General features: G+C 38.2%; 1 protein-coding gene across 1 annotated transcript; it reads right to left on the bottom strand.

Moving 5' to 3' along the window:
- Positions 1–6,131: 6,131 nt before the first annotated feature.
- Positions 6,132–11,336, bottom strand: LOC107814233 (CRIB domain-containing protein RIC10). Its single transcript, XM_075246594.1, has 5 exons — positions 10,928–11,336; positions 10,499–10,587; positions 10,281–10,378; positions 9,207–9,291; positions 6,132–6,770 (listed from the first exon to the last, which is right to left on the bottom strand). Exons 2-5 carry the CDS (start codon positions 10,554–10,556, stop codon positions 6,544–6,546), a joined length of 468 nt encoding a protein of 155 aa, XP_075102695.1. The 5' UTR covers positions 10,557–10,587; positions 10,928–11,336; the 3' UTR covers positions 6,132–6,543.
- Positions 11,337–27,397: the final 16,061 nt, after the last annotated feature.

Genomic DNA, 27,397 nt, shown 5'->3' with positions numbered 1-27,397 from the left:
CGCAAAGAGCTGATCAGCTTGTAACGTTGTTTCATTCCTCGATGATATGCTACTTTGAAAGGCTTTACAGAGCTAATAAATCGTTGTTGTTAATGATTTTTTTTTTGGGGTTGAAAACAAGGTTTCGTTGGACCAGCAGTGCAGCACTATACATAATTACTTGATTATGCAACCTATTCAATTTTCCAATGCATAGACAGTATGTTTTATTCAACGCAAAAGGGTCAAAATTGTCCCTGAACTACTGGCTAAGGTTAAATATATTCTCAGTTTATTTATCGGTCAAAATATCCCCAACATTATTTTTTCGGTTCATTTTTAGGTTCATTTCTGCTCTAATGACTAACGGTCAACTTGAACTAAAAAATTATTTAAATTTCACAGTGTCATTTTATTACTATTAAATAATTGAAAAAGGGCCAAAAACTGCTCCAGAACTATTGGCTAGGGCCAAATATAATCTCTGTACCTATCAGTTAAAAAATGGTCCAGTAATTTCACCCACCTGAAAATATCCTAAACCCACCATAAACCCCTTTTCACCTTAAATAAATCTATCTTAGATTTTTTGCCAATCTATAAGAATCACAAAGAAAGAACTAATTTCTTTCTTCATTTGTTTGTAATCATTTACCAATAATATAATAATACGTTGCATATATATATATATATCCATATACATACAGAGAAATCTTAGAATTACCATATGTTATAATAGGAAGCAATTAAATATCATAAATAAAAGGAGGTTAAATATCATGATTCTTTCATAGGTCTTCAAATTAGAAATAAAAATAAGGTTTTGATCGTTTCATTTTCCATGAAAGAACAAAGCAGCGAAAGTTGGCATTATAGGAAAATGTTAGCCTCAAATTGAGATTATCCACAACAAATTAATATTAACCATTAGGAGTAGTTAATATGCACAATTTAATTTCCAATAACTAATAATAAGTCACTGGCCAATATTACCCTATTAATTTCGGGCCAATTTGACTACCTGGGTGTTCACTAAAAACAATTAGCTCTTAATATTAAAAAGAATAAAGAAGAGGGAGGAAGTAAAATAAAAATGACTGAAAAAATGATTTTTCCAGTGAGATTTTATGTTTTTGGGAGGTAAGTTAAAAATTGGGTATTTTGGGGGGTATTTTTAAACCTATAAATGGACGGAGGGTAAATTTAGCCCTTAGTTCAGGGCCAATTTTGTCCCTTTTTCATTTATTTAATTAGATTGGGCCAGTAATAAAATGACACATGAAATTAATATATTATTTAGTTAACCGTTAGTCATAAAGGTAGAAATATATCGAAAAGTTAATATTGGGTGCATTTTTAGATCGATAGGTGGACGGACGGTATATTTAGCTCTTAACCAATAGTGCAAGGACAGTTTCCACCCTTTTTCCGTTTATTCAAATAGGCTATCTTCTTCTCTTTGCCTTTTTATTTAAATCATGACATGTTATTTTTAGATTTCTGAAGAACCCCTCTTGTTTTCTTTGGGTTCACAAAATTTAGCACAAAAGCAGCTGATGCTCTCTCATCAAAGATATGTTGGTGCATTTATTGTGTATATGGGATGTGCTGGACCGAAAGCTAAGTCCAAATAAACTATTTGCAAGTGTAACTATCCAGTTAGTCGTTTTGAGTATTTTTATTCTGTTCAACTATTTGAAATCTTGAGCAACATCGTATGATATATTATGACTTGTGTGAATCGTCGGTTTTAATTTTCAGGTTTTTCGGAAGTGATTTGGAAGAATGAATTTCATATTTGAAGCTTTAAGTTGGAAGAGTTGACCAAATTTGACTTTTGTGTATTTGACCCCGAAATGGAGATTTGATAGTTCCATTAGGTCCGGATGGTGATTTTAGACTCTGGCGTATGCCCGGATTGGCATTTAGATATTTCTAGAAAGTTTTGGCGCTAATTGGTGAAAGTTGGGAATTTAAAGGTTTGAAAAGTTCATAAGTTTGACCGAGAGTTGACTTTGAGGATATCGGATTCGGATTGTGGTTCCAGGAATTGGAATAGCTTCGTTATGTCATTTTGGACGTGTGTGCAAAATTTGAGTTCATTCCGAGTTGATTTGATATAGTTTGGCACGGGTTTTAGAAATTGAAAGATTTAAAAACTTTTAAGTTTGAATTGTGGTATGATTCGTCATTTTGATATTGTTATATGTGATTTGAGGTCTCGAGTAGGTCCGTAATATGTTTTAAGACTTGTTGGTATGATCGGACAGGGTCCCGAGAGGGTCGGGTGAGTTTCAGAGTGGTTTCAGACTATTTCTAGGCCATTTTTAATTACTAATTTTTTGCTACAGCAGTGTGCATCACGATCGCGGACATTGGATGGTTTTCGCGAAGAGTAAATTGGGAGAAAGGGGTATGTGAATCGCATTCGCAGAGACAGTTTCGCGTTCGCGAAAAAGAAATTTCTGTTGTACAGGGCTGATTTTAGAAGCCTATATTGTGCAATCTATAAGGAATTTGGAGATGATCCAAAAATAAAAGTTGTAAAATTTGGTGTATAGTTTTCAGAAAGTCAAACTATTTGACATTTGAAGTTTTGTACAAAACGTTGTGACTATTATACTAGAAGCTGTTTGGAGGAGTTGGGCAGCTTGTTTTTCGCGATCGTGAAGAAGCTATATTTCGGGAGTTTCGACCATTTTATCATATTTGGAGCTATGAAGCTCGAATTGAAGCAATATTTGAAGCGATGTTTACCATATGGATTGGAGTAAGTGTTCTCTACTCGGTTTTGATTATATTTCATGAATCTATTCCCATTTTTGGCATTTGATTAATGATTTAAAAACATAAATTGGGGTTTTTTGTCTAAAGTTTCATAGAGTGAATTTTTGAGTTTTGTATATTACTTCGGAGTTGGATTTGAGTGAAAGTAGTATGGTTGGACTCGTAATTGAATGGGTTATTGAATTTTATGAGTTTTGTCGGGTTACGAGGTGCGGGCCCGGGGTTTAACGTTTTGGTTGACTTTGGACTTTTGATTAAAGAATTGGCCTTTATCATTTGGAATTGCTTCCTTAGGTATTATTTGATGTATTTGAGTTGCTTTTAATTAGTTTCGAGCCGTTCAGAGGTTGGTACGCACATGATAACATTTTTGGAGCATCGTTTGGTTTGCTTGGTATTGGATTTAGCTTGTTCAAGGTAAGTAACACTTCTAAACTTGGTGCTGAGGGTATAAACCCCTGAATATGCATGATATCTGTTTTGTGTTGAGGTGACGCACATGCTAGGTGACGGGCGTGTGGGCGTGCACCGCGTGAATTGTGACTCAATTATTTCTGTGGTACTGTGTAGTTACCTAATCTTATCTGTAACCATGAAATCTCTGCGTGCTAGCATAATTGGGCTGTTATCCATGTTAGAAATCATGCTTAGGCTACATGCTGGCACTGTTTGGACCCATAGAGGTCGTGTTACATGTTGAATTAGTTGCTTAATTTGAAATTTATACCCAGTCACAGCTATTATTTTCATATCATATCTCAGTCTCTGTTGTCCTTTATTTATACATCATATCATCAATGTTCGGGCTGATTATCATGATTCTTGTGAGCCCGAGAGACTAGAGAGATTGATGACTAAGTGAGGTCGAGGGCCTGATTGTGAGGATATCTATGGGATCGGGTTGCACGCCGTAACATGTTTATTTGATTCATGCCATGATTGGCTTATTATAGCGCTTGGGCTGGAATTGCCCCTCAGGAGTCTGCACATCTACATTGGGCGCACGTACCTATTAAGTGCGAGCGCGAGTGCATAGCGATTGGGAGGATTGAGTGACTGTGAGGACTGAGTGATTGGGAGAACTGAGTGACTGGGGAGACTGAGTGGATTGATACTCAGTATGCATATGATTATTCACTATGTTGTATTGGATTAGACATGCACACTTGACATACAGACATAGAGATGCATTTTCCTCATGCTGTATGGTATCACGTCATTTATGACTTCTCATAGATATTGACATGTAGGCATAGAGATGTACCTTCCTCATGCCATTTGATAATAAAATATTTACCTGTTGAAAAATTTTGGAAAGAAAATCACAGTTTTACAAACTTACTCATATTTTAGTGCTTTCGGTAAAAGATTTGGGTTTTACTATTTTATTTGAAAAACTTGCCTAATTTCCTGTAACTATGAGCGAGTTGAGCATCATACCTGTGGGTTATTTTTCTTGCACTATTTTTATTGTGATTGTTATGAACTGTTGCTGGTTATTAGAGTTGGACTCCGACCCTTGTCCTAACTCGTCACTACTTTCAACCTAAAGTTAGGTTTGTTACTTATTAAGTTCATGGGATCAGTTGTACTCATACTACACTTCTGCACCTTGCGTGCAAATGTTGGATGTTGCTGTGTACGGCGGGAGCTAGATTTGAAGATGTACCTGCGTTCCAGTTATGGCTATCACTTGTCTTTGGTAGCATTAGATTCGAATTCTGTTCATTTACATTTCAAATGGATATTGTAATTATTTCAATTCAGTTTTATAAAGATCTAAATCTTAGAAGCTCATGATTTGTACTACCAGTCCTTGGGAAATTCTTGTATAAAAGCAACTATATTATCGTTTCTTCTCTTGATCAATCTTATTAAATTGGATAGTTGTTAGTTGGCTTACCTACCAGGTTGGGTTAGGTGCCATCACGACTAGATGGATTTTGGGTCGTGACAACAAGAGTTGTAAGAGAATTTCACAATTGGCAAATGATGCTTTATTTGAATTTATAGCATATTTGACCAACCTTTTAAAATTAGTTTATTTTGAAAAGTATTTTTTAAAAATATTTTTGCTGAGAGGCAGTTTGCGTTTGGCTAATCCTTTTGAAAAACACTTTTAAGCAGCAATTAGGGGTCGTTTGGTAGGAGGTAAGGCCTGGTGAACGAAGCATCCCGCGTTCACGTAGGGTCCAGAGAAGGCTTACATTCTAATGGGTATGATGTAGGCAGTTTACCCTGATACAAGCATCGGTGGCTAATTTTACTGCTCGAACCCGTGACCTATAGGTCACACGGAGATAACTTTACCATTGCTCCAAGGCTCCCTTTCATTTGGTAGGAGGTATTAGGGAAAAATAATACATGTATTAACTTTGGTATTATTAATACCTTATTTGATAGTATTTTTTAACCTATATATAACTTATGTATTAGTTATATACCTTATTTGGTATTATCCTATATATAACTAATGCATAGCAAATCATGACAGTAGTAATACCATGGGTTTTAATACATGGATTAGCATGTATACACCCCTATTCAAATGCATGTTATTTTTAATATACCAAACTAAATAGCAGATAAGAAATAATCTCAGTATAACTAATCTCAGCATAACTTATCTCAGCATTACTAATTTCAACATTATTAATACACCCTATTCAATATTATTCTTATACACCCCACCAAATGACCCCTTAGTGTTTTGCCAAACTTTTAAAAAGTATTTCTAAGTGCATTTTTTCAAAAGTATTTTTTAAGGAGAACTATTTTTTTCAGCTACTCAAAAACAACTTCTACTTCTATTCAAAAGTACATTTTCATGTAAGTTTGAAAAAAACTTAATTTAAGGAAAAAAAAAAAGGAACTCTGTTCTGTTGGCCTCGAAGAAGTTTGGCTAAATAGGCTATCAGACCTTTGAAGCATATTCCATCGATCAACAATAACAATCACATTAAGAATAATTAACAAAAAAATATAGCTGCTCATTTAATCGGTTAAATTTAAAAGTAACCGACGAATGTATAATATATGTATAATTCATATATAATAGGTTGTACACCATATATATATATATATATATATATATATATATATATATATAAACCCAGACCGGCTATTTATGTAAAGTTTCCTTGATTTAATGCTTTGTTTACTTTTGGAATTCCCTTGTCTGATTAGAGTCAATATTCATCTACAATTTAATCTCACTTCTTGAATGGCTCCCTCTTTTAATGTTAGATGATAGAGAACTTATGAGAAGAATTTATCCGAAATTACAAGAGGAGAGATGGTGTTTGGGAACTGAAATTTCACTTAAAAATCACCTTGAGGTTACTTGAACTCTAGCTAACGCAATCTCATTTTAAAATAATTCCTTTCATTCAAATCACAAAATAATTAAAACTAGCTCAATAATGAGCACAACTAATTAATGATTCTACTCTTTACAAGATCCTTTCTCATCTTTAGTCCCAATACAAAAGAAAAACAGAGAGAAATATCAAAATAAAAAAAGAGAAGAATTATAATTTTCCAAAAGCATGCCTCTCCATTTAGAAGTTACATTCAACCTTTTGTTTCACATCTCCAACCCTCCTGTTTTTCATTTTCTGCTGTATTTCATACTCACATTTACCTTTGTATCTCTTCTGGGATTTATCTAATTTTCTATTCCCTCATTCCCATTCTCCTCAACGCGACGATTTATGAAGAAACTTGACATGCAGTGTCAAGAATATTTTTATGCTTAGGAAAAAAAGTGCGATAATATTATGCCACTTCTATATGTGCTGGTTTTGCAGTTCCTTCAACAAATTTAGCCCTGGATTTTGCTGCTCTTGAAGATTTCGACGAAGAAGATGAACTAGAATTTGGAGAGGAAGTTCCCTTGGATTTCCTCCTCTTCTGCTTCTTAGTATGAACATGAACCTTCTTATTAGGTGGACTGTCCTTGTAAATCTCAGATTTTGATTGCCCTCTATTTGATTCTCCAACTCCTTTCAAACATATAAAAAACACAAGAATAAATGATTTTAACTTCTATATACAAATATCAGGTCACCTAAAAGAATAATTACACCTAACTCTCCATTGTAAGTCGAATTAGTAACTTGGAAAACAAGGTAGATAACCTGCTACAACATGCTATGATTAGCTGCACAAAAAATGCTTGTATTAGTGTAGGCTGTCTACGTCACACCCCTTAGGATACGGTCATTTTTCGAACCCTGCATGAACACAAGATGCCTTGTGTACTAGTTTGCACTTTAACTAAAGCAACTCCTTAGGTGTTTATCTCCAAAAATCTACTTTGATCTAGTAAAACCAGGGCAGATGTAGAACGACGCCGGATTCATCTGAACGCAGTACTTGTTGAGGTTTTTTATTTAAGATGAAATAATCTTAAAATGAGGGTGAATGAGAAATGGAGGGAAAAATAAAATTTTTGAGTAAAATTTAAGTTTTCCCCTCTTGACAATGAGACATTGTCCCATATTGGAAGAGGAAATTTTTTTTGGTGGGTATATATATAATTGCTCTTCTTGTAGCTCTTAAAGAGTTAAGAAGAAAGCAAGCCTCGCGCCGTCGTCGTCGTCGCTCGCTCGGCTCCGGCTTCGGCTTCGGCTTCGGCTTCGGATTTGGTCAAATGATCGATTGATTCCAATCCGTGTATTGACCACCACCTGCAATAGCAGCCACCTAATGCTCTTCCCACCATGGCCAAGTGCTTGCTCTACAAACAAGCTAGTGCATGCTCCACCATGGAGGGTGGAGGGTCGTTCATCTTCAAAGCTGACTGCTATAAATATGTGCAGCAGCTGTTGAAGAAAGACACACCAAACTGAAAACGCTCAACTTTGGCTATACATTGCACTCCTTCCTCTCAGCATTTTCATACGATTTTCTGAGTTTCTACTCTTTTGTTCTGCATTGTTTTAACTTCAAATAAAGCAACTGTAAGTATGATTTGCTACCGAACTTTGTGTTCGCTGAAACACTGGGGTTTGAAGTACCGCTACACCAGTGTGTGATTCGTTCTATCCTGGGAGGAAATAATCCATAACCTTGGGTACTAGGAGGGGATTAAATTCCTTAAGGAAACACTGTGAATTCAGTGGGCTCGAATTAATTACTGTTTCATTACGATAACTTATATTTTTCAGAATTATTATTTACAAATACAGCAATATTGGCGGGACTAACAGTACTTTCAATGCAGAACAATAATTTATGTATAAAAATTCACTAAAATTGTAATAAATGGTAAGCTTGAACTCATAAGTTTAAAATACAATGACCTCAATGCTTAAAACTTTAAAAATTGAACCCATAGAATTTAGATCTTGATCCGCCTTTGAGTAAAACTCGTTATTTTCTTGTCATTTTTCCCGGAAATATAGTTTTTCAAACATATTATATTTGAAATTTGATTAGCTTAGCTTCAAACTGAACTAATTACAGAAGCTTAATCAGGATAACAACCCATATTATTGGTTAATTTTGTTCTTGACTTAGATAATTCGGGCTGAAGTATAATTAATAATCCCTGCTAAAAAAATATTTGGAAAAATGACACTATATAGTCGCTCTCAAAATAATAGTCGAATATATAATATACAAATTATTTATTTTTTTGTGGATGTCGAATATAAATAATTTTGACCGTGGACTAAGTGATCTTTGCCCAAAAATATTGCCTACCAACCAACAATTTTTTAGACAAATAGACCAGAAAAACTGTCCCTCTCTAGGGCCTAGTTAGACATCTCGTGAAGGATGAGCCAAAATCTTTCCCTATCTTGAGGCAAAGAATCTTAGAGAAAAGAAGAATAAAAATAAAAAGCTTTCCCATTCTTTCAAATATAACAATTTTCTCCTTATAATCCAACAAAAAATAGGACAAGTTTATCAGTTTTCAATCCACATCTCAACCCGTGAAGAAAGACTATTTGCCATTGTTTGATTAGGATAGCACATGATCAAAACCAATAGATCAATTACTCTTCGTACTTTTTCCTTCTTTTCCCGATCCTCACAAAAAATTTACTCGCAATTTACACCAAATCAAGAAATTTACCTTAGAATCACAGATTAAAGTGAGTATGTACATATGTGCAAGTGTATATGCAAAAAACATGCATTGAATTTATTGATTTGGTACAAACATATGATATTTTGATAATTAATTATTGATTTGTTGCATGGAATTTTGTGTTTCACGGAGGCACGTAAAAGAAAAAAAAAAATTTCTTAGAAGTATTGTCACATGTGAAATAACGGACGGTATAAATTTAACAACTTTTATTTTCACCGAATCCATTGCAGGAAAGGGATAATGTGTAATTTTGGATTGTCAATTATATCCTTTATGAAAATGACAAATCGATTAGAGCAATTTCTAATACAAGTATTCAATTAGTTCGGATGGTTACCTTGAGATGTCCATGGAGAAATGGCAGAACCAGAATGGCCAATAGAAGCTGCTGCAAAATCAGGTCCTTTCTTGAATTGATTCATCTACATTTGCACAACCAAAACCAAACAATAAAATGTTAGTTTTAATAAAATGGACATCAACTTATCTCAACCCCAAAAATGTATCTCCTGAGGTATAAATTGCCCTGAATTCATATAAGAAAATAATAGTTCATTCCCTTGATCAACGTGGAACTATATGACGTACACCACGATTTTTATTAAGGGGAATCAAAATATAAAGAAATAAACTCATCAAGAAGTCAAGGGGTATCATTATATAGTATATAAACATATTTTTTTTAAAATTACCGAGTTAAACAGTATAATTTTTCGACAAAGGAGTGTCGGTTAACACCCCTTGGGTGCATGTGGCTCCGCCACAACGTACACACATCGTACGTCCAAAGCTGAACATCTGAAGGACAAATCACATAGAATGGAGTCCCAACATTAGAGAAACAAAGAATAGAAATGTATCTATTCTATTGTCGTGCTAAAAATGTACATTGGATCTACCTCAATTCTATAAAATAAAAATAAAAAAGCTTATATATTACTCCATCCGTCTCGTATTATCAGTCGTGGTTACTAAAAATAGTTGTCTCAAATTATTTGTCATTTTAGAAGTTCAAAACAAAATTGATTATCTTTTTTCGTTTTTACCCTTAGTAATAAATTATCATTAAATACTACAAACACCTCAATTATGAGTAAATTTGTTCAAATACCAATGAACAGAGAATAAATATTAAGACATGAATAAGAGTAAACTAATCAAAATCTCATACTAATTAATTTTTTTAAAGGGACGTATACAAGAAAATCATGATAGATAATATGAGACGATAAGAGTAAATATCGTCCAAAATCGTATAAGAAGACAATATTCCATTTCCTAGATTAATATGGACAATCTAACATTTATGCACGGAAAACCTTTCACACAGAAAATGATGAAATAACTGATAGGCAAATAAAAATTTGTGGACCAAATAAACATGGTGCAGAGCCAGAAACAGAGAACATACCCAACTGGGTGCATTGCCAGAGGGGCCATCCCAACCAATATGTGCCACATGTTTAACATCAGTTGGACATCCAATCTCCAACTCCCTCTCCTTTGTTGCTGTAATCACAAAACCATTTCACTCATCAGCCTAAAAACATATATTCCTATAAAATAAATAATAAAAAGAAGCTCAAAAATATATATTCCCAGATAATGGAAAATTAATTAGGCATTTACCAAAAATATTAGATATATATTTGAATCCTTTGAAGATCCCCTTCATCTTGTTTCCCATGGAAGAGATTATAAAAGTTCAAACCAAAAACCTGTGAAATGAATAGAGCAAAGAGGTAAGCACAACAAAAATGTCAAGAAATAATTCCCCTAGCCTAACCAAAAGGCAAACATGTTGAACAAATTATAAAATTATACATTTTCATGACATAAATATACAGAATTCAGAATCTAACCATGGTGGTCTCCGAATAATTTGCCCATCTTAAAATATTAATATAAAATTTAAATTCTAGATTAGCCTCTTAATTTATAAAATTACATAGTTTTTTCTCTTTTCTTCATTTCCTTATTTTGGAGGGGATGGTGTGGAGAAAAGGAAAAAGGTAAAGGTAAAGGAAAAAGGAAAGAGAGAATAACAGTATATAATACCTTATTATAGCAATATTGATACCATACACAAAGATGGGACAGGGAAAAAGAAAGTTAATTCTCCTTCCTTTGCTGCTGCATTTTCCATTATCTTCCTCCAAATAATTTTGATATATAAATGCAATAAGCATTCATGCAAATAAGCCAGTTAAAGGTAAAGGCAAACTAATTAATCCATCCAAAATGAAAATCAAAATGTGAGAGTGAAATAGGAGAAATTAAACGGGACTTGGAGAGAAAATGTTGCTCTTTCTTCTTCTTTTTTCTTTGAATGGAAAATGAAGATAGTTTGTATAGATATTCAGAGGAGGAAGAAAGAGATAAAGGAGGGGAAGAACAAAATTAGAAAAACAAAGGAAAGAGAAAGAATGAGAATTAATAGAGAGGTGGCCAACCACGAAAAGATCTCAAAAAAGAAAGGCTGGGAGATACTAATAATGTACCCAAGACTGAGTATATTTAAATAAAGGAACTAATGTATTAGAAATATTCCTCTCCATAAAAGTTTCTATAGTATAGTTTTTTCCACTTTGACTTTTTGACACTCTAATCTCTATAAGTCATTTTTTAAATATTGTCAAGTATTTGAATAGGTTAATTTGCATAGTGCTTATATCCATCAATAATTAAATTCTTTAATCAAGCCATCATGTTTAAACCGATTGCGCGAGTTTACACTTTTGTGGACTAAATTTGGAATACAACGAAGGGGTTATCGCACTCTAATTTAATGCACTTTAATTGAGTTTGAGCTTTAATCGCTAGTGTTTTACACTAATTATGTGTTTTATGCCTTATAGGAGTAATTTCGAGCTATGTAGATATTACAGAATGAAATCGAGCTATTTGGAGCTTTGAGGTCTGAGTAAAAGCTCAAGGGATTAAGCCGAGATTGCGTTCGAGGGTCGAGAACCACATCTGGATGTCAAAAACCAAGGAAAAAGCCTATCTCTGAGAATCCACCACAGCCACGACTGCCCATTTTCTGCTGATGTCAATTTTGCACGCTCTCTGATAAAGCTCACTACCACCTCGCGTGGCTCGTCACCCCATGCGGCGTGCCTGTGTAATTTTTACAGAGTAACAATCCTATTTCGCGTAGGAGAAGGTGGTTTCGTTTGGGTCCGACCCTACTTGGTATAAATACATGTAAAACGTTATTTTGAGGGACTTTTGACATACTTTAACCTAGGGAGACGCCATTTTGAAGAGAAATTACACACAAGAAATATTTGGGAGCAAGGAGATCTCAGATTTCTCCATCTTTTCTTAGTATTTTTAATTATCCAACACTTATGAATTTATTTGATAATATCATGAGTGGCTAAAACCCATAGTTCTGGGGTTGTGATTTAGCCATGAATATTGTTGTTTCAAGTTGACTTAACCTTGATTATAATTCACCAATATATGGTTGCTTATTCAATTCTGTGATTAATTGCTTAATTGTCTGACCAACAGTTAGGTTATATTTACACTATATGCTATGCTTGGGAAAGCCGTGTTTAGATTAGAGAAGAATTGAAGAGAGCACGATCTTAACTCTGAGGAAGGGCGGATTTGTGATTAGGATAGGAATATACCTAGTCACCGTGCTTAATTAAATATCGTAATCTTAATGTGTTCTTAATAGATTGATTTCATAGGAATATAGGTGTTAATCTATTTTGAATAGGCGAGTAGTACTTCGGGATAGGGCTATGAGAGCAGTTGTTCGATTAATTAGCAACCATGAGTGAATTGTATGAAAGGGATAGTTAACTAGAATACAATAGAATTGTTGAATCGATCACAACCGTAGAATATTTGTCTTTACTGAATACACAACAACCATTTTGCTGCTTGATAATTTAGTTACTAGTTATAATTATTGTTTAGTATAATCACACTTTTGAACTCGGATTGGCTCGACTGAATAACAATTTTGGTGAATTTAGTGGGTAGTTAATTCAAATCTCTATGGGTTCGACACTCAACTTATCATTTTAATACTTGTACGACCATGTATACTTGCGTGTGCGTTTAGGAGCAACAAGTTTTTGGCGTCGTTGCCGGGGACTTGAATATTGACTACTTTCTAGTTTTTGCTTTAATTGTTTATTTCGTCAAGCCTAACGTTACTTGATTGTTGCTCTGATCTCAGGAACTTTGATCGAATGCGCAGGGTCAGAAGCCGGGACAGACTTCAAGGCTTTGACCCCGAACCTGAAAGAACATTTCATAAGAGGTTGAGGGAAGCAAGGGACACAAATAATCTCCAGGCACTTGTTCAATTTCCTGTGAACATGGCAGAGGAGAAACATACGTTTGTTCGGGAGGTGGCGATGCCCAGCATTGCTAATGTCGCCTCCAGCATTGTGAAGCCCAGAATCACTAGGCACTTTGAGCTGAAACAGAGCATGATCCAACTACTACATACGAATGAGCAGTTCATGGGTCTTCCACACGAGGATCCACAACAACATATCCTAAATTTCTTAGAGATTAGTGATACTTATATCACTAATGGAGTCACTACAGACTATGTGAGGCTCACACTTTTCCCGTTCTCTCTGTTGGGCGAAGCAAAGCGATAGCTGAAGGCAGAACCAGCTAATTCTATTACATCATGGAATGATCGGCAAGGAAATTTTTGGCAAGGTTCTTCCCTTCAGGCAAAACTGCAAAGATCAGAAGTGAAATAGTCGCCTTCAAACAGAAAGCGAGGGAGTCTTTATACTCAGCTTGTGAGAGGTTCAAAGGGCTGCTCAGAGACTGTGCTCATCACAATCGGACAAACAAAGTGTTAGCTCACACTTTCATAGAAGGTCAACATCCTGAGACAAAGATTGTGGTGATGCTGCAGCTGGAGGTCAAGTGTTAGAGAAAAGCTTTGATAGGATATATGCGTTATTGAACAAATTCTCCAAAAGCAATCCTGATTGGCAAGGAGAGATGGGCAGACACACAGTGCAAAAATCTGCAGGGGTTCTCGAGTTAGATGTCGTCTCGGCATTATCAGCGCATATTTCCACATTGACCAACCAAGTCAATCAGACGACCTTGGTTATTAACAAGCAACAAGCCCAACCAGTGTAACAGGTTTAATTATTTTGTGAAGTATGTGGAGGGGGGCATACAAACGACTTATGCCCAGTTAATCCAGAGTCTGTCTATTTTGTGGGTAATGCAAATTGGTACCAGACAAACCAGTATGGGAACACTTACAATCCCAACTGGAGGAACCGCCCAAACTTCTCTTGGGGTGGAAACCAAGGTGCTCAGAATCAATACAGGCCACAAGCACCTCAATAACAATATAGACCACCTTAGGCTGAATAACATACAAACTCAACGAGTTAGCTTGAGGAAATGATGAAGAAACTTATGGCTGACCAGCAAGCCCAAATAGTAGAGATAATGAAGAAAGTAATGGTTGATCAGCAGGCCCCAAGCCGCAGCAATGAGAAATTTGGAGCGACAAATGGGACAAACTTGCTAGTGTCCAAAATACTCGACCAGTTGGAGCTCTTCCAAGCGATACTAAGGCTAATACTAAGGCATATATTCATGCTATGTCATTGAGGAATAGGAGACAGTTAAAAGAAGTCCAGTCGAAAAAGAGAAAATAAGTGACCTTTAATGAGAAACCGGCCACTATAGAGAGAGATCAGAAAAATCAAAGGAGTCAGAGAAGCCAGCTGAAGAGGCGGTGGCTAAGCAACCCCCCATTATTAGTTGCGAGGCCACCACCTCCGTTTCCTTAAAGATTGCAGAAAGTGAAGGATAATGCCGCGTATAAAAAGTTTCTTGATATTTTGAAGCAGGTGCAAATCAATATTCCACTGGTAGACATCCTGCAAGAAGTGCCTAAATATGCAAAATACATCAAGGACATAGTGGCAAATAAAAGGAGGTTGACCGAATTCGAGACTGTGGCACTCACTGAGGAATGTAGCTCAAGAATCCAAATCAAGCTACCTCAGAAATTGAAAGATCCGGGTAGCTTCACTATCCAAATCTCGATTGGTAAGCATGCAGTCGGGGCGATCTTTGTGTGATCTTGGAGCGAGCATCAATTTGATGCTGCTATCTATGTTCAGACAGTTGGGGTTGGGTGAGCCACGCCCAACGATGGTAACCTTACAGTTGGCTGATCGCTCCCTTGCTCATCCTGAAGGAGTGATTGAAGATGTGTTTGTTCAAGTGGGTTCTTTTATATTCCCTACTGATTTTATTATCTTGGACTATGAGCCTGATCAGGAAGTCCCATTTATTTTGGGCCATCCATTCTTAGCTACGGACCGAGCTATTATTGATGTATGCGAAGGAAAGATGACGATGAGAGTCAGTGATCGAGTGGAGGTATTCAATGTGTATAAAGCACTCAGATTGCCAGCCCACTATGAAGATCTATCCATGATTTCTATGATGGAAAGTGATGCTACGTCATTGGTGCCTTATATGAGCCCCATAGATCCTCTTGAACAAGCTTTGATTAGGGATGAAGAAGACAGTGAAGATGAGATGATGGGAGAAATTGAGCAAGTACTTGATATGTCTTGCAGTTATGTCCATGGGTTTGGGAGATTTGAGGAGTTGGGCAGGCCTGTCACTCTGACTCCTCCTAAGCCATCTATTGAAGAAGCTCCAAATCTAGAACTAAAGCCCTTCTAGTGCATCTGCACTACGCTTATTTGGGGAACTCTGAGACATTGCCAGTGACTATCTCATCCAACTTGACTAATGTATAAGAAGATAAATTGCACAGAGTACTTCGCGAGCATAAAAAGGCTATAGGGTGGACAATTGCAGACATCAAGAGAATCGGTCCATCATTTTGCATGCATAAAATCTTTCTAGAAGATGCACACCGTCTCAGTGTTGAGAAGCAAAGAAGATTATCCCATTATGAAAGAAGTCGTGAAGAAGGAAGTAATTAAGTGGCTCGATACATGTATCATCTTTCCTATCTCTCACAGCAATTGGGTAAGACCAGTGCAATGTGTGCCTAAAAGGGGAGGGATGACTGTGGTTGAGAATGAGAAAAATGAGCTAATTCCTACTTGCACTGTGACGGGGTGGAGAGTTTGCATTGATTACATAAGGCTCAACAATGCGACCCGCAAGGACCACTTCCCACTTCCATTCATTGATCAAATATTGGACAGATTGGCGGGGCATGAATATTATTGCTTTCTTGATGGTTATTCGGGGTATAGCCAGATTGTCATATGCCCAGAGGATCAGGAGAAGACCACTTTTACTTGTCCTTATGGCACTTTCGCCTTCAAGCATATGCCATTTGGTCTTTGTAATACTCCAGCCACTTTCTAGAGATGCATGATGGCTATTTTCACCGATATGGTAGAAAAGTTTGGAGAAGTTGATCTTGTCCAATTTCACTCCTCTATTTAAGGATATGAAAATGGTCGATGCAATAGTAATACCCAACAAGGAGTCGGGGTCGATTTTTCACAGGGAGCTATGAATAGGTGTTAGGGATATATATTATAGTGTATGAGGTTGAATTATCTCAAATTGCACTTCCACAAACTTTGGTTGTTTCTAGGTCTAATATTAAACTAAGATTACAAACTAAGAATTTAAACTAGGAAATTATTTTTGGTTGCTTTTCAAATGATATAAAAGGCCTAGGGATATGACCTTCACCTAGGTGTTCGCTTAATGGGTTGTAAGCCTTAAAGCTTGTTTTATTGGTCGGGTGTATTATAGCCATCAACACTCAAATACCCACTCAATACCTCTCAATCAGAGGGTGATTTTACCCAATTTGGCTTTCTCAAGTCCAAATGGGTATTGAACAAAGCAGTTGATAAGAAGCTCAAGTCGGGTTTTACTATCTCTAGATTCAACCCTTTAATTGGGTTTATCAATCTCTCAATTGACCCAATTCCTTGCTAGCCAAGTTTTTCTAGACTAAGTCTCTCTTTCTCAAGTAGAGACCCAGTCAATTAGACATCAAATAATGTTTGCAACCATTAAATCTTCAATTAAAAGCAAGAACAAGGCTAGATAATCAACACACAACCATAAACAAGTAATAAATCAAACACCCATCAAGTTCACACGCTAGGGTTGGGTCACAACCCTAGTAAAAATCTAGCTACTCATGCTTAAATTAGAAGATAAATAAGAGGAAGTCATAATTAAAACCATATTAATGACTAAAATGATAAAACTAATATTCAAAAAGCTCAAAATAGCTAAAACTACTAAAAGAAGCAAAGTAAACAGCTGCTGATGTCAAAAGTTACAAAAGTTGCCCTAAAAAAGTGAAACTATTCTATTTATACAGTGCTAGAATTTTCGGACAAAATTGCCCTTTTGGAGTTTCTGCGGCCGCACAATTCCATGTGCGGTCCGCACTTTTCTTCAGCTTGGCAGGATTGGAATTTTGCGGCTGCACAATTCTTAACCGCGATCGCATCTCTCTCTTTCTACGGTCCGCATATTTCTGAGTGCCACATGGCTCTTCTGCGGACCACACAAATGCAGTTGCGGCCGTACAACTGATCTTCTGCGGCCGCACAATAATTGTGCGCTCCTCACAATAATTGTGCGGTCCGCACTTCCTTTTATCTTGAATGAGAAATCTTTGAACTTCTGAGCTTTCTTAGTTTCTGCGGCCGCACATTTCATGTGCGGACCGCACTTTGCACTTGTCTCTGATATGCTTGCCTTCATAATCTGCAGCCGCATATGATATTCTGCGGTCCGCATTTTGAGCTTTTGTGCCTGTTTTTGTTCTTGAGTTCGAATCACTCCTTTATGAGTTGTATTTCATCTTAGTGGCTCATTTTCCAATACTCTTGCAATTAAGCATATTGTATCAGTATTCGGGAACACAATTTAACGCTTTTGGGCGAAAATGAAAGCTAAAAGGTGCTAATAAGTAGTCAAAATCCCCACTTATCAACTCCCCCAAACTTAAGCTTTTGCTTGTCCTCAAGCAAATAAGGTAATTCCCACCTTCACAAGTTAAGAGTTATTCCAGCTAATCTAAGATGCATAAATCACACATCAATTTGGACCAACAATTACCCACAACACTTGTGAATTATCAACAAGACAATGATTTGAATTTTTAAGCACAAATAGTTCTAATGTGATACTTGAGCATCAAGATTTGACTTTGTTCATCAAGGAAGCTCGCTCTTTCATGTAGGTCATTGCGGATCCCAAACTCCTTCTCCTCTACTTTCCGTTAGCATATCTCACTTAAGAATATAGCACTCAATTCAAAGACTTGTGTGAAAAGTTCGCTCATTTCTCTCAAACTAATGTCACAAGTATGGCTCTAAGTACCATATGATTGCCCCTCATGTAGATCACCACTAATGTAAGTTCACTCAGCTAGAAATCATGTAGGGATTTTTCGGAATGTAATGAAGGCTTTTGGACTAAGGTTGGATATGTTGGAATAGAACGAGTTCATCTTTCCTTAAGCACTCTATTTTTTCTTTTCGGCTCATGCTTTGCCTACTCTTTGAGGCATTTTCTTTTTCTTTAGGGGGACTAGAGAGACTTAGCATCACTCTTTCTTGGTCATGATATTCATTTTCTCCTTCTTTACTTTCTCCATGCTTTGCATCATTACTATTTCTTTGAATCCCTTTGACTTTTCAACTTATTCACTTTCTTTTTGCATTTTTGTTCTTTATTTCTTTTTTTTGCCTTTCCTTTTCTTCATTTCTTTTCTCTTTTTGAGCTTTGATACCTTTTTCAAACTCCTCGTCTCTCCCCCAAACTTACATTTTAGTCAATTATTTCTCAAGAGTGTTAAGGGAAGCTCAGGTGCCAAGAGAGGGTCACTACAAAACCGGGTAAAGGCTTGTAACATGGTTATCAAATGAGAAAGGTTTTAGCCTCAAATGGGTTAACTAGGAATAACAACATTGGTAGGTCATGAAAAATTTCAAACGGGTCAACGAGAGCCTACAATCACTTCTCAAGCCAAGCAAAACTTAAAATTTCTCCTAGAAACACATTCGGGACAAGTTCTGGACCTTTTGCACCGGTACTTGGACTTGAAACAAAAATATCTCACCTCTCACACAGCTGGATTGTTAAAGAAAAATAGAGTCGAGGGCGCACAACGACCATATTCAAGATTGAAAATACTATGGCTCGACTAAACCACTCGATGATTGCCTAAGTCAACACAAGAGTCACAAGGTCACTGACTAGAGCTATTTCTTTTTCAAAATCCTTGTTTTTAACCATAAGCACATAGTTAAGTGTGTTGGTACCAAGTGAAGCATGTTTGACTTCGAGCTTAGCTCAATTAGGTCTTTTTATTCATTATTACTACTATTCTTTTCTAAACACCAAAAATGGGCTCAATCCCTTAAGAAGGTGTCACTCCATCCATCGTTGGGAAGAATTACCCGATTCACACAAAACTACCTTTGGAAAGAACCATGGCATTAAAAAAACCAAAGTCTTATTGACCACTAAAAACATAAAAAGAAGTTACAAAATTAAAAAAAAAGTTATTAGACTAAACAAGAAGTTACTGAATTAAACATTGACTAATAAAAAAACAAAATAAAGAAGCTACAAAGCATAAATGAATATACATAATGAGAGAGAAGAAGAGAAAATATATACATCAATAGAGAGAGAGAAGAATATATACATAATGGAAAGAAAAAGAAAAGAAAATGTTATCAGATAATAGACTCCACCCCCGAATAAAAATAAGCATTGTCCTCAATGCTTAACAAAATAAGAATAAGGAAAGGTAAGAGTAAAGAAGACTCCCTATGTGGCCTTGCACATCTCTGTGTCTATAGCAGTATCACCGTCCTCAGTCTCCTCTAACTGGATCTCATCATCCCCGGTTCTGGGAGTAACTGGGTTGGTGAACATCTGGCGCACCACCTCAGCAGTGTCGGCAGCTATGTTTGGCTCCTCAGACTGGCCAGTTGGTGTCACTGGAACAGGTGGTGTTGTTGGAGCTGCTGATGCTGGTGGGTCTGACCCTATGAGCAAATCAAATGGAAGCTCCCCAGCTGCTGCTATCTTGGTCACCTCTATTCTCAACCTGTCAACTGATTTCTTGGATGCCTGGGATTTCCTCATTTTCTTTACCTACTTCCCCAGCTCCTCAATCACTGATCCATGTGCTACCAAGGTGTTTATGATGGTGGCCTGGTTCTCCAAGATCTTTTTCAATGTGTCCTCCACTGTCGAAGGAATCTGGGGTGCCGGGATGGATGACTGTGCTGCAACAGCACTGGATATGTCAGTCAACTTTGTTGTACCTATCTGTATCTAGTTGTTGAGGCTCGCCAGTGTTTGGGAGACCCGCAACATAGATAGTGGATGAGTGGGCATGGTCACTGGCTTTAAAACCAATGTGGAAGGCATTAATGTTGAAGGACTTGAAGAAAGAGGTGGAGGCAGAACTGCTGCACTATCAGAAGGATCTGCTGAAGTAGATGGCACGTCAACTGTCCTAGCAGCTACCCCGACAGGCTCATCAGACTGGCCTACAGTATTAGAGGGTTGACCATTCTTCTTTGGGTTTCCACCATCCATCAAATAATACCATGAGAAAGGCTTCTTCGCCCTCACCTTGGTGTCAAAATCCCTTGGTTCCACCCCCGCATCTGTAAGGTACTCAGTGATAGTGTTGGGATACGGGTATGAGGTGTCACCTTGCCTGGGAACCAAGGACATGTTGACCGACATCACGGCACCCACATTGATTGGGTTCCTGGCCATGATCGAGGTGACTGCCATCCCTTTGCCTCAAAATTCAAGGTGTTCCGCTGGATTGGAATCCCTGCTGTGATCCATGGTGGTGGTGGTCCCGGAGCTTCCAGAAGCTCAGCTAGCCATGGGCGAGCTGCATTGCCCATAGCCAGCTTTTCCAAGTATTGCACCGACTCCACATCCTCCAACCCTAAGTATGTGTTCAGGGTGGTCTGGTCAAACCTCACTTTCAGATTTCTCACTTTCGTCACTTTGGTCCCCTTCTTTATGTGCGCCACATTGGCGTAAAATTCACGCACCAAGTACTCTTTAGCATCTACCACATCTTGAGTGAACAATGTCCACCCCTTCCTCTCTCTGAACTGCCTCAGCATTGCTGGGTTGTATTTCTCAAGGTCTTTCAACAAGAATTGACGCTCAAGAGTGAGCGATCTCGACGGCCACCACTCTCGGAACCTATTGAATGCAGTTAGACTGACGAACATGTCTTCCCAGATTTCTTTCTTCTTCGACCTCTCAAAGCCGGCAACTCTGGTATCGCCCCCTCGGCTATCATCTGGGATATTATCCACATCCACTGTAGTAGCTGGTGCGTTGGGGGCATGTGTAGATGAAGGTTTTGAAGCCTGATTATTTCCTTCTGACCCCTCAGAAGTACTCTCAGAAGAGGTAGGCTCATTTCTCAGTTGGTATATGTCCTGAGGCTGATGTGGTGGTGATTGCACAGCAAGCTGCTCTTGCACTGAATTTCCCTCCGATGCTTCCCTAGAAGGGGCATATGAACTTGATTCAGAGGGCTCTAGCTGTCTACCTCGGCCTGCTGTGGTTTTCTTACTGATTAAATTTTGGAAGGCGAGGGGTAAAGTGCTTTTGCCTCTGCCTATGGAAGGTTCACCCCTCCCCTTGGATGTATCACCACGACTATATGATCTAACCATATTCTGTACAAAACAACAGTAAGAGTCAGTTCTAGTTCAAGTGCAGGTAATCAGAAAATTTGCAGAACAAAATATGTTGTAGGGTGGGAAAGTGCGGTCCGCACAATTACAAGTGCGGCCGCAGGTCTGGTTCTGCAGACCACACAATTTGAAAGTGAGGCCGCAGAAATGAAACCGCGGTCCACACAATTTTGAGTGCGGTCTCACATCTGAAGTGCGAACCGCACATTTTTTAGTGCGGCCACACAATTTTGAGTGTGGCCGCACATTGAAGTCCTTAAAAACTGGCAACTCTCTGAAGACAGAGAATGCCCCGATCTGCGGCCGCACACATTTTTCTATGGCCGCAATTGAATTTCTGCGTCCGCACTTTTGCCTAACCAACTGCCCTAAGCATGTAATTCTGTGAACCGCACCGAATATTTATGCACAAATTGGACATGGTAGAAGCAATTAAACATGATAAACCAATTACCCAACATAATCTACATTATGACAGATGGTCTAAAAATAACTAACAAATTATGAACTAAATTAAGAAAATTGAAAAGTTCTAGAGATGATGTGAACATACCAGTGATGAAGTGGTATTAAAGGAAGGATCAAAGGTATTGAATTAAGTGTCAGCTGAGTGAATCAGTCGAGTGCACTATTTTTGCCTTTGTTTTAATTTCTCAGAGTTGTGATGTTTCAACAGTAGAGTGAAGCCTACTATTTATACTTACAAGGTTGGCCAAAAGTTCAAGAGACAAGTGCGGTCGTAGAATTCCTTCTGTGGTCCGCACTCTTTTACCTGATGTGCATTTACCCTTTGTTGATCTACGGTCTGTAGAATTCCTTGTGCGACCGTAGATTCTGGTGTGGACCGTAGATTTCCTTGTGCGGATGCACAATGGCCATTTCTCTGACAAATAAACTTTAGAGAGTGTGCAATTTTTTCATCTCAAGTTGTGCAGCCCGCACAAGAATTGTGCGGCCGCATATCCCTTTCTACTGTGGCGTTCAAAATTATGCGGTCCGCACAATATATGTGTGGTCCTCACTTTTGCCATACTTAGCCAGTTTTCCTAAGCATACTTGTAAAGCACAATCATTACTGCAACATACTTCAAAACTAGTTAGCACAAAATAAGACCTATCCAAAAAAAAGAAAAAGGAGAAAGAAACATGGGTTGCCTCTCAAGAAGCGCCTTATTTAATGTTGCGGCACGAAGCAGATTACCATCACTTCAAATGAATCACTGCCACCACGTGGCCATCATCAGCTTGTCCCAAAATAATGCTTCACCCGGTGACCATTGACTCGGAATACACATCATTTTTGTTCTTCAAGTCTAATGCACCAAAAGGTGTCACACCCACAATTTCAAAGGGACCACTCCATTTGGATTTCAACTTTCTGGGAAACATCTTCAATCGTGAGTTGAACAACAAAACAAGATCACCCACATTGAATTCCCTGTTTCGGATGTATTTGTCATGAAGGTACTTTATTCTTTCTTTGTATAAGGACGAACTTGCATATACATGGTATCGAAATTCATCTAATTCATTCAAATAGGCAACTCGCAAGGTGGCAGTTGCATCCTAATCAAGATTTAACTTCATTAAAGCCCATATGGCCTTGTGCTCAAGTTCCACCGGAAGATGACAAGCTTTGCCAAACATCAACCGGTATGGAGACATCCCGATAGGAGTTTTGAAAGCTGTTTGATAAGCCCATAGTGCATCATCATGCTTCTTTGACCAATCCGTCCGATTAGCATTCACAGTTTTAGACAAAGTACTCTTTATCTCCCGGTTGGAGACTTCCACTTGACCGCTTGCTTGAGGGTGATAGGGAGTCGTAACTTTTTGAGTGACACCATACTTGCTAAGCAAGGTGTCAAAAGCTTTGTTATAAGAATGTGACCCTCCATCGCTTATGATAGCCCGCAGAGTACTAAACCTTGTGAAAATGTTCTTCTTCAAAAATGCCACCACACTTCTTGCTTCATTGTTGGGTAGAGCAACGATCTCAACCCATTTTGACACATATTCAACAGCTACCAAGATATAGGTGTTTCTACAAGAACTCACAAAGGGATCCATGGAGTCAATACCTTACACATCGAAAATATCAATCTCCAACGCTTTTAGATTCCACTGGCCCTTTGACATTCATCACAACGCTTGACGAGATCACTTGCATCCTTGTAAAGAGTAGGCCAGCATAAACCGCAACTTAATACTTTGGCCGTTGTTTTTGCTCTACCATGGTGACCACCATATGGCAAAGAATGACAAGCCCCAAGAATTTCACATTGTTCCTCCTCCGGTACACATTTTCTAATTACTCCATCAGTACAAATTCAGAAAAGGTACGGTTCATCCCAATAATAGTCTTGACAATCCCGTTGAGCTTCTTCCTTTGGTTTGAAGAGAACTCATCCGGGATGATACCACTCACAAGAAAATTTGTTGGATCCGCGAACCATGGCACCTCTTTCATTGAAATGGCTAAGAGTTGCTCATAGGGGAAGGAGTCATTGATTTTAAGGCCATCATGCGGCTTCCCCTCCTTCTCCAAACGAGGCAAGTGGTCCGCCACTTGGTTTTCACTTCCTTTTCGGTCTTGGATGTCTATGTCAAACTCTTGCAACAAAAGCACCCGTCTCATCAATCGGGCTTTGGAATCTTTATTTCTCATAATGTAACGAAGTGTCGCATGATCCGTGTGGACAAACACTTTTGCACCCATCAAGTACGGGCGAAACTTCTCAATAGCAAACACAATGACAAGGAGCTCTTTTTTGGTCACAGTGTAATTGACTTGGGCATCATTCATTGTCTTACTAGAATAGTAGACCGGATGAAAGATCTTGTTGATACGTTGCCCCTCCAACCACCACATCACTAGCATCACACATGAGCTCAAAACAAATGCTCCAATTCATGGCGGTGATAATGGGAGTAGTTGTCAACCTGAACTTGAGCAATTCAAATGCTCTCGTGCAATCATTGTTGAAGTGAAATTTAGCATCTTTCTCCAAAAGCTTGCATAAGGGGTTCACCATTTTGGAAACATCCTTTATGAAATGCCGGTAGAACCCCGCGTGACCCAAGAAACGTCCCTCGCCCTTCACTGATGTTGGAGGTAGAAGTTTAGAAATCACCTCTATTTTCTCCTTGTCGACCTCTATTCCCTTCTTTGAAATTTTGTGGCCAAGGACAATACTCTTCTCGACCATGAAATGGCAATTCTCCCAATTCAACACCAAGTTCGTTTCTTCACACCTTGCCAAAACCTTATCCAAATTTGCCAAGAAATCATCAAAGGAATCCCTGACTACCGAAAAGTCATCCATGAAGACTTTAAGGTAGCCCTCTACCATATCCGTAAAGATCGCTATCATACACAGTTGAAACGTTTTCGGTGCATTGCATAAGACAAATAGCATCCGCTTGAAAGCGAAAGTGCCATAGGGACAAGTGAAGGTTGTTTTCTCTTGATCTTCCGGGGAAATAAGCATTTGATTGTAGCCTGAATATCCATATAGAAAGCAATAGAATGCATGGCCGGATAACCTATCAAGCATTTGGTCAAGAAAGGGTAGTGGGAAATGGTCTTTCCTTGTGACTTTATTTTGCTTCCGATAGTCCATACACAATCTCCACCCGGTCACCGTTCTTCTTGGAATCAACTCGTTCTTATCATTGGTGACCACAGTTATGCCCCCTTCTTTGGAACGCATTGCACCGGAGAAGTCCGCGAATAGTCAGAAATAGGGTAGACAACCCCGGCATCTAACCACTTTATGATCTCCTTTTTGACCACCTCTTGTATTGCTTCATTGAGTCTCATTTGATGTTTAATGGAGGGTTTGGAATCTTCCTCCAAATTAATCTTGTGCATGCAAAATGCAGGGCTTATTCCCTGAATATCTGCCAAAGTCCACCCAATACCTTTCTTCCTCTTGTGGAGCACCGCCAATGTAGAGTCAACCTGCACATTAGTCAAATAAGAGAAAAAAATAACTGGTAAAGTAGAACAAGGGCCAAGGAATTCATACGTGAGATGTGAAGGCAATGGCTTCAACTCCAAGATAGGAGGTTCTTCAATTGAAGGCTTTGTAGGAGGAGTTTTCCTATTTTTGAGATCCAAGGAAAGTTTCCGAGGTGCATAATTGTAAAACCCCATCCCTTGCAAAGAATTGAACATTCCATGAAGTCATCCATTTCATCATTATCAAAATTTAGCAAAACGACCTCCAACATGTCACCCACATTAATCGTGCCACTTGTATCATTAATAATCACATCGATCACCAAGTCCACGAACAAACACACTTCATTGCTATTCGGTTGCCTCATAGATTTGCAGACATGGAACACCGCATTTTTATCACCTACCCGGAAAGTGAGTTCACCGGCTTCTACATCAACAAGAGCCTTTCCCGTAGCAAGGAAAGGTCTACCAAGAATAATCGGCACCTCATAGTCCATTTCACAATCAAGAATCACAAAATCCGTTGGAAGAATGAACTTGTCAACATGAACCAATACATCCTCAATCACCCCCAACGGTCTCTTGATTGCACGGTCGGCCATTTGTAATCTCATAGATGTGGGTCTTGGTTGCCCAATTCCCAATGTTTTGAAAACCGAATAAGGCATCAAGTTGATACTCGCCCCAAGGTAACAAAGAGCTTTTGCAAATTCGGCACTTCTAATGGTACAAGGAATTGTGAAATCACCGGGATCTTCCAACGTTTGAGCTATCGAATGCACAATTACACCCATTTAGTGAGTGACTTTGATAGTTTCAAAATTCATCAATCTCTTCTTTGTCACCAAGTTTTTCATAAACTAAGCATATCCGGGCATTTTCTCCAAAGCTTCAACTAATGGCACATTTATAGAGAGACTTTTCATCATCTCAATGAACTTCTTGAATTGATTGTCGCCATTCTTTTTGGCAAGCCTTTGAGGGTAGGGAGGAGGTGGCTTAGGCAATGATGCCTTAGATTTTTGCACTACCGTTTCCGGTATGTCAATCACATGATCCCTAGACGGGTTCACATCCACTTGAGTCCCTTCCACCCATTCATCAATATCAATCCGCACTTCATCATTTGCTTGCACCATATTGTTCTAGATCTTCTCTTCTTCTACCACTTGATCATCATCCACAAGTTGCCTTTTGCTTGAGGTAGGTGCATTCCTACCTTTTCCATTTCTTGTAGTAACGGCCATGGCATGCCCCGTAATGTTCCCACCCTTTGGGTTCACTACCGTATCACTTGATAGTGCCCCTTTAGGACGGGAATTTAAAGCTTGAGAGATTTGACCCATTTGTGCTTCTAAGTTACGGATTGATGTGTTGTGTGAAGCAAGTTGGGCATCGGAATTGGCATTATTCTCCATCATTTGCTTGAACATGTTCTCAATACAACCCATTTCATTGTTGGAGGAACTAGGACCATGAGAAGGATAAAGAGGTGGGTTTCTCGGTTGTTGGTACATCTGGAGCCTTTGAAAACCCGACCCCCATTTTATTTGGTTATTGTGCCACCCGCCTTGGTTTTTGCCTCCCCAATTGTCTTGATTGTTGCCACTATTCCAACTGCCTTGATTGCTAGAATTCAAATTGCCTTGATTATTCGAAGGTCTCCATTGTTGTTGACTAGAGCCTTGGTAGTTGTTTCTTTGCCCTTGAAAGTTGTTCACATATTGGACCTCTTCATCTTGATCATTGTAAGAATCTCCTTGATCAAACCCACTATCATCTTGCACAAAATTATCCATTCTTTGTTGCATTTGTGGACTT

This window comes from Nicotiana tabacum, chromosome 23 (genome assembly GCF_000715075.1).
Source record: "Nicotiana tabacum cultivar K326 chromosome 23, ASM71507v2, whole genome shotgun sequence".
NCBI classification, from domain to species: domain Eukaryota; kingdom Viridiplantae; phylum Streptophyta; class Magnoliopsida; order Solanales; family Solanaceae; genus Nicotiana; species Nicotiana tabacum.
The sequence above is the reverse complement of the archived record's forward strand: the minus strand, read 5'-3'. Positions and strand labels throughout refer to the sequence as shown.

Excerpts from the sequence above, each read along its gene's own strand:
- LOC107814233 (XM_075246594.1), bottom strand. The coding sequence starts at position 10,556 with ATGGGAAACAAGATGAAGGGGATCTTCAAAGGATTCAAATATATATCT. Across the intron at positions 9,292-10,280 it reads CTGGCAATGCACCCAGTTGG|ATGAATCAATTCAAGAAAGG; the intron begins GTATGTTCTCTG and ends GTGCAAATGTAG. Across the intron at positions 6,771-9,206 it reads TTCTCCATGGACATCTCAAG|GAGTTGGAGAATCAAATAGA; the intron begins GTAACCATCCGA and ends TATGTTTGAAAG.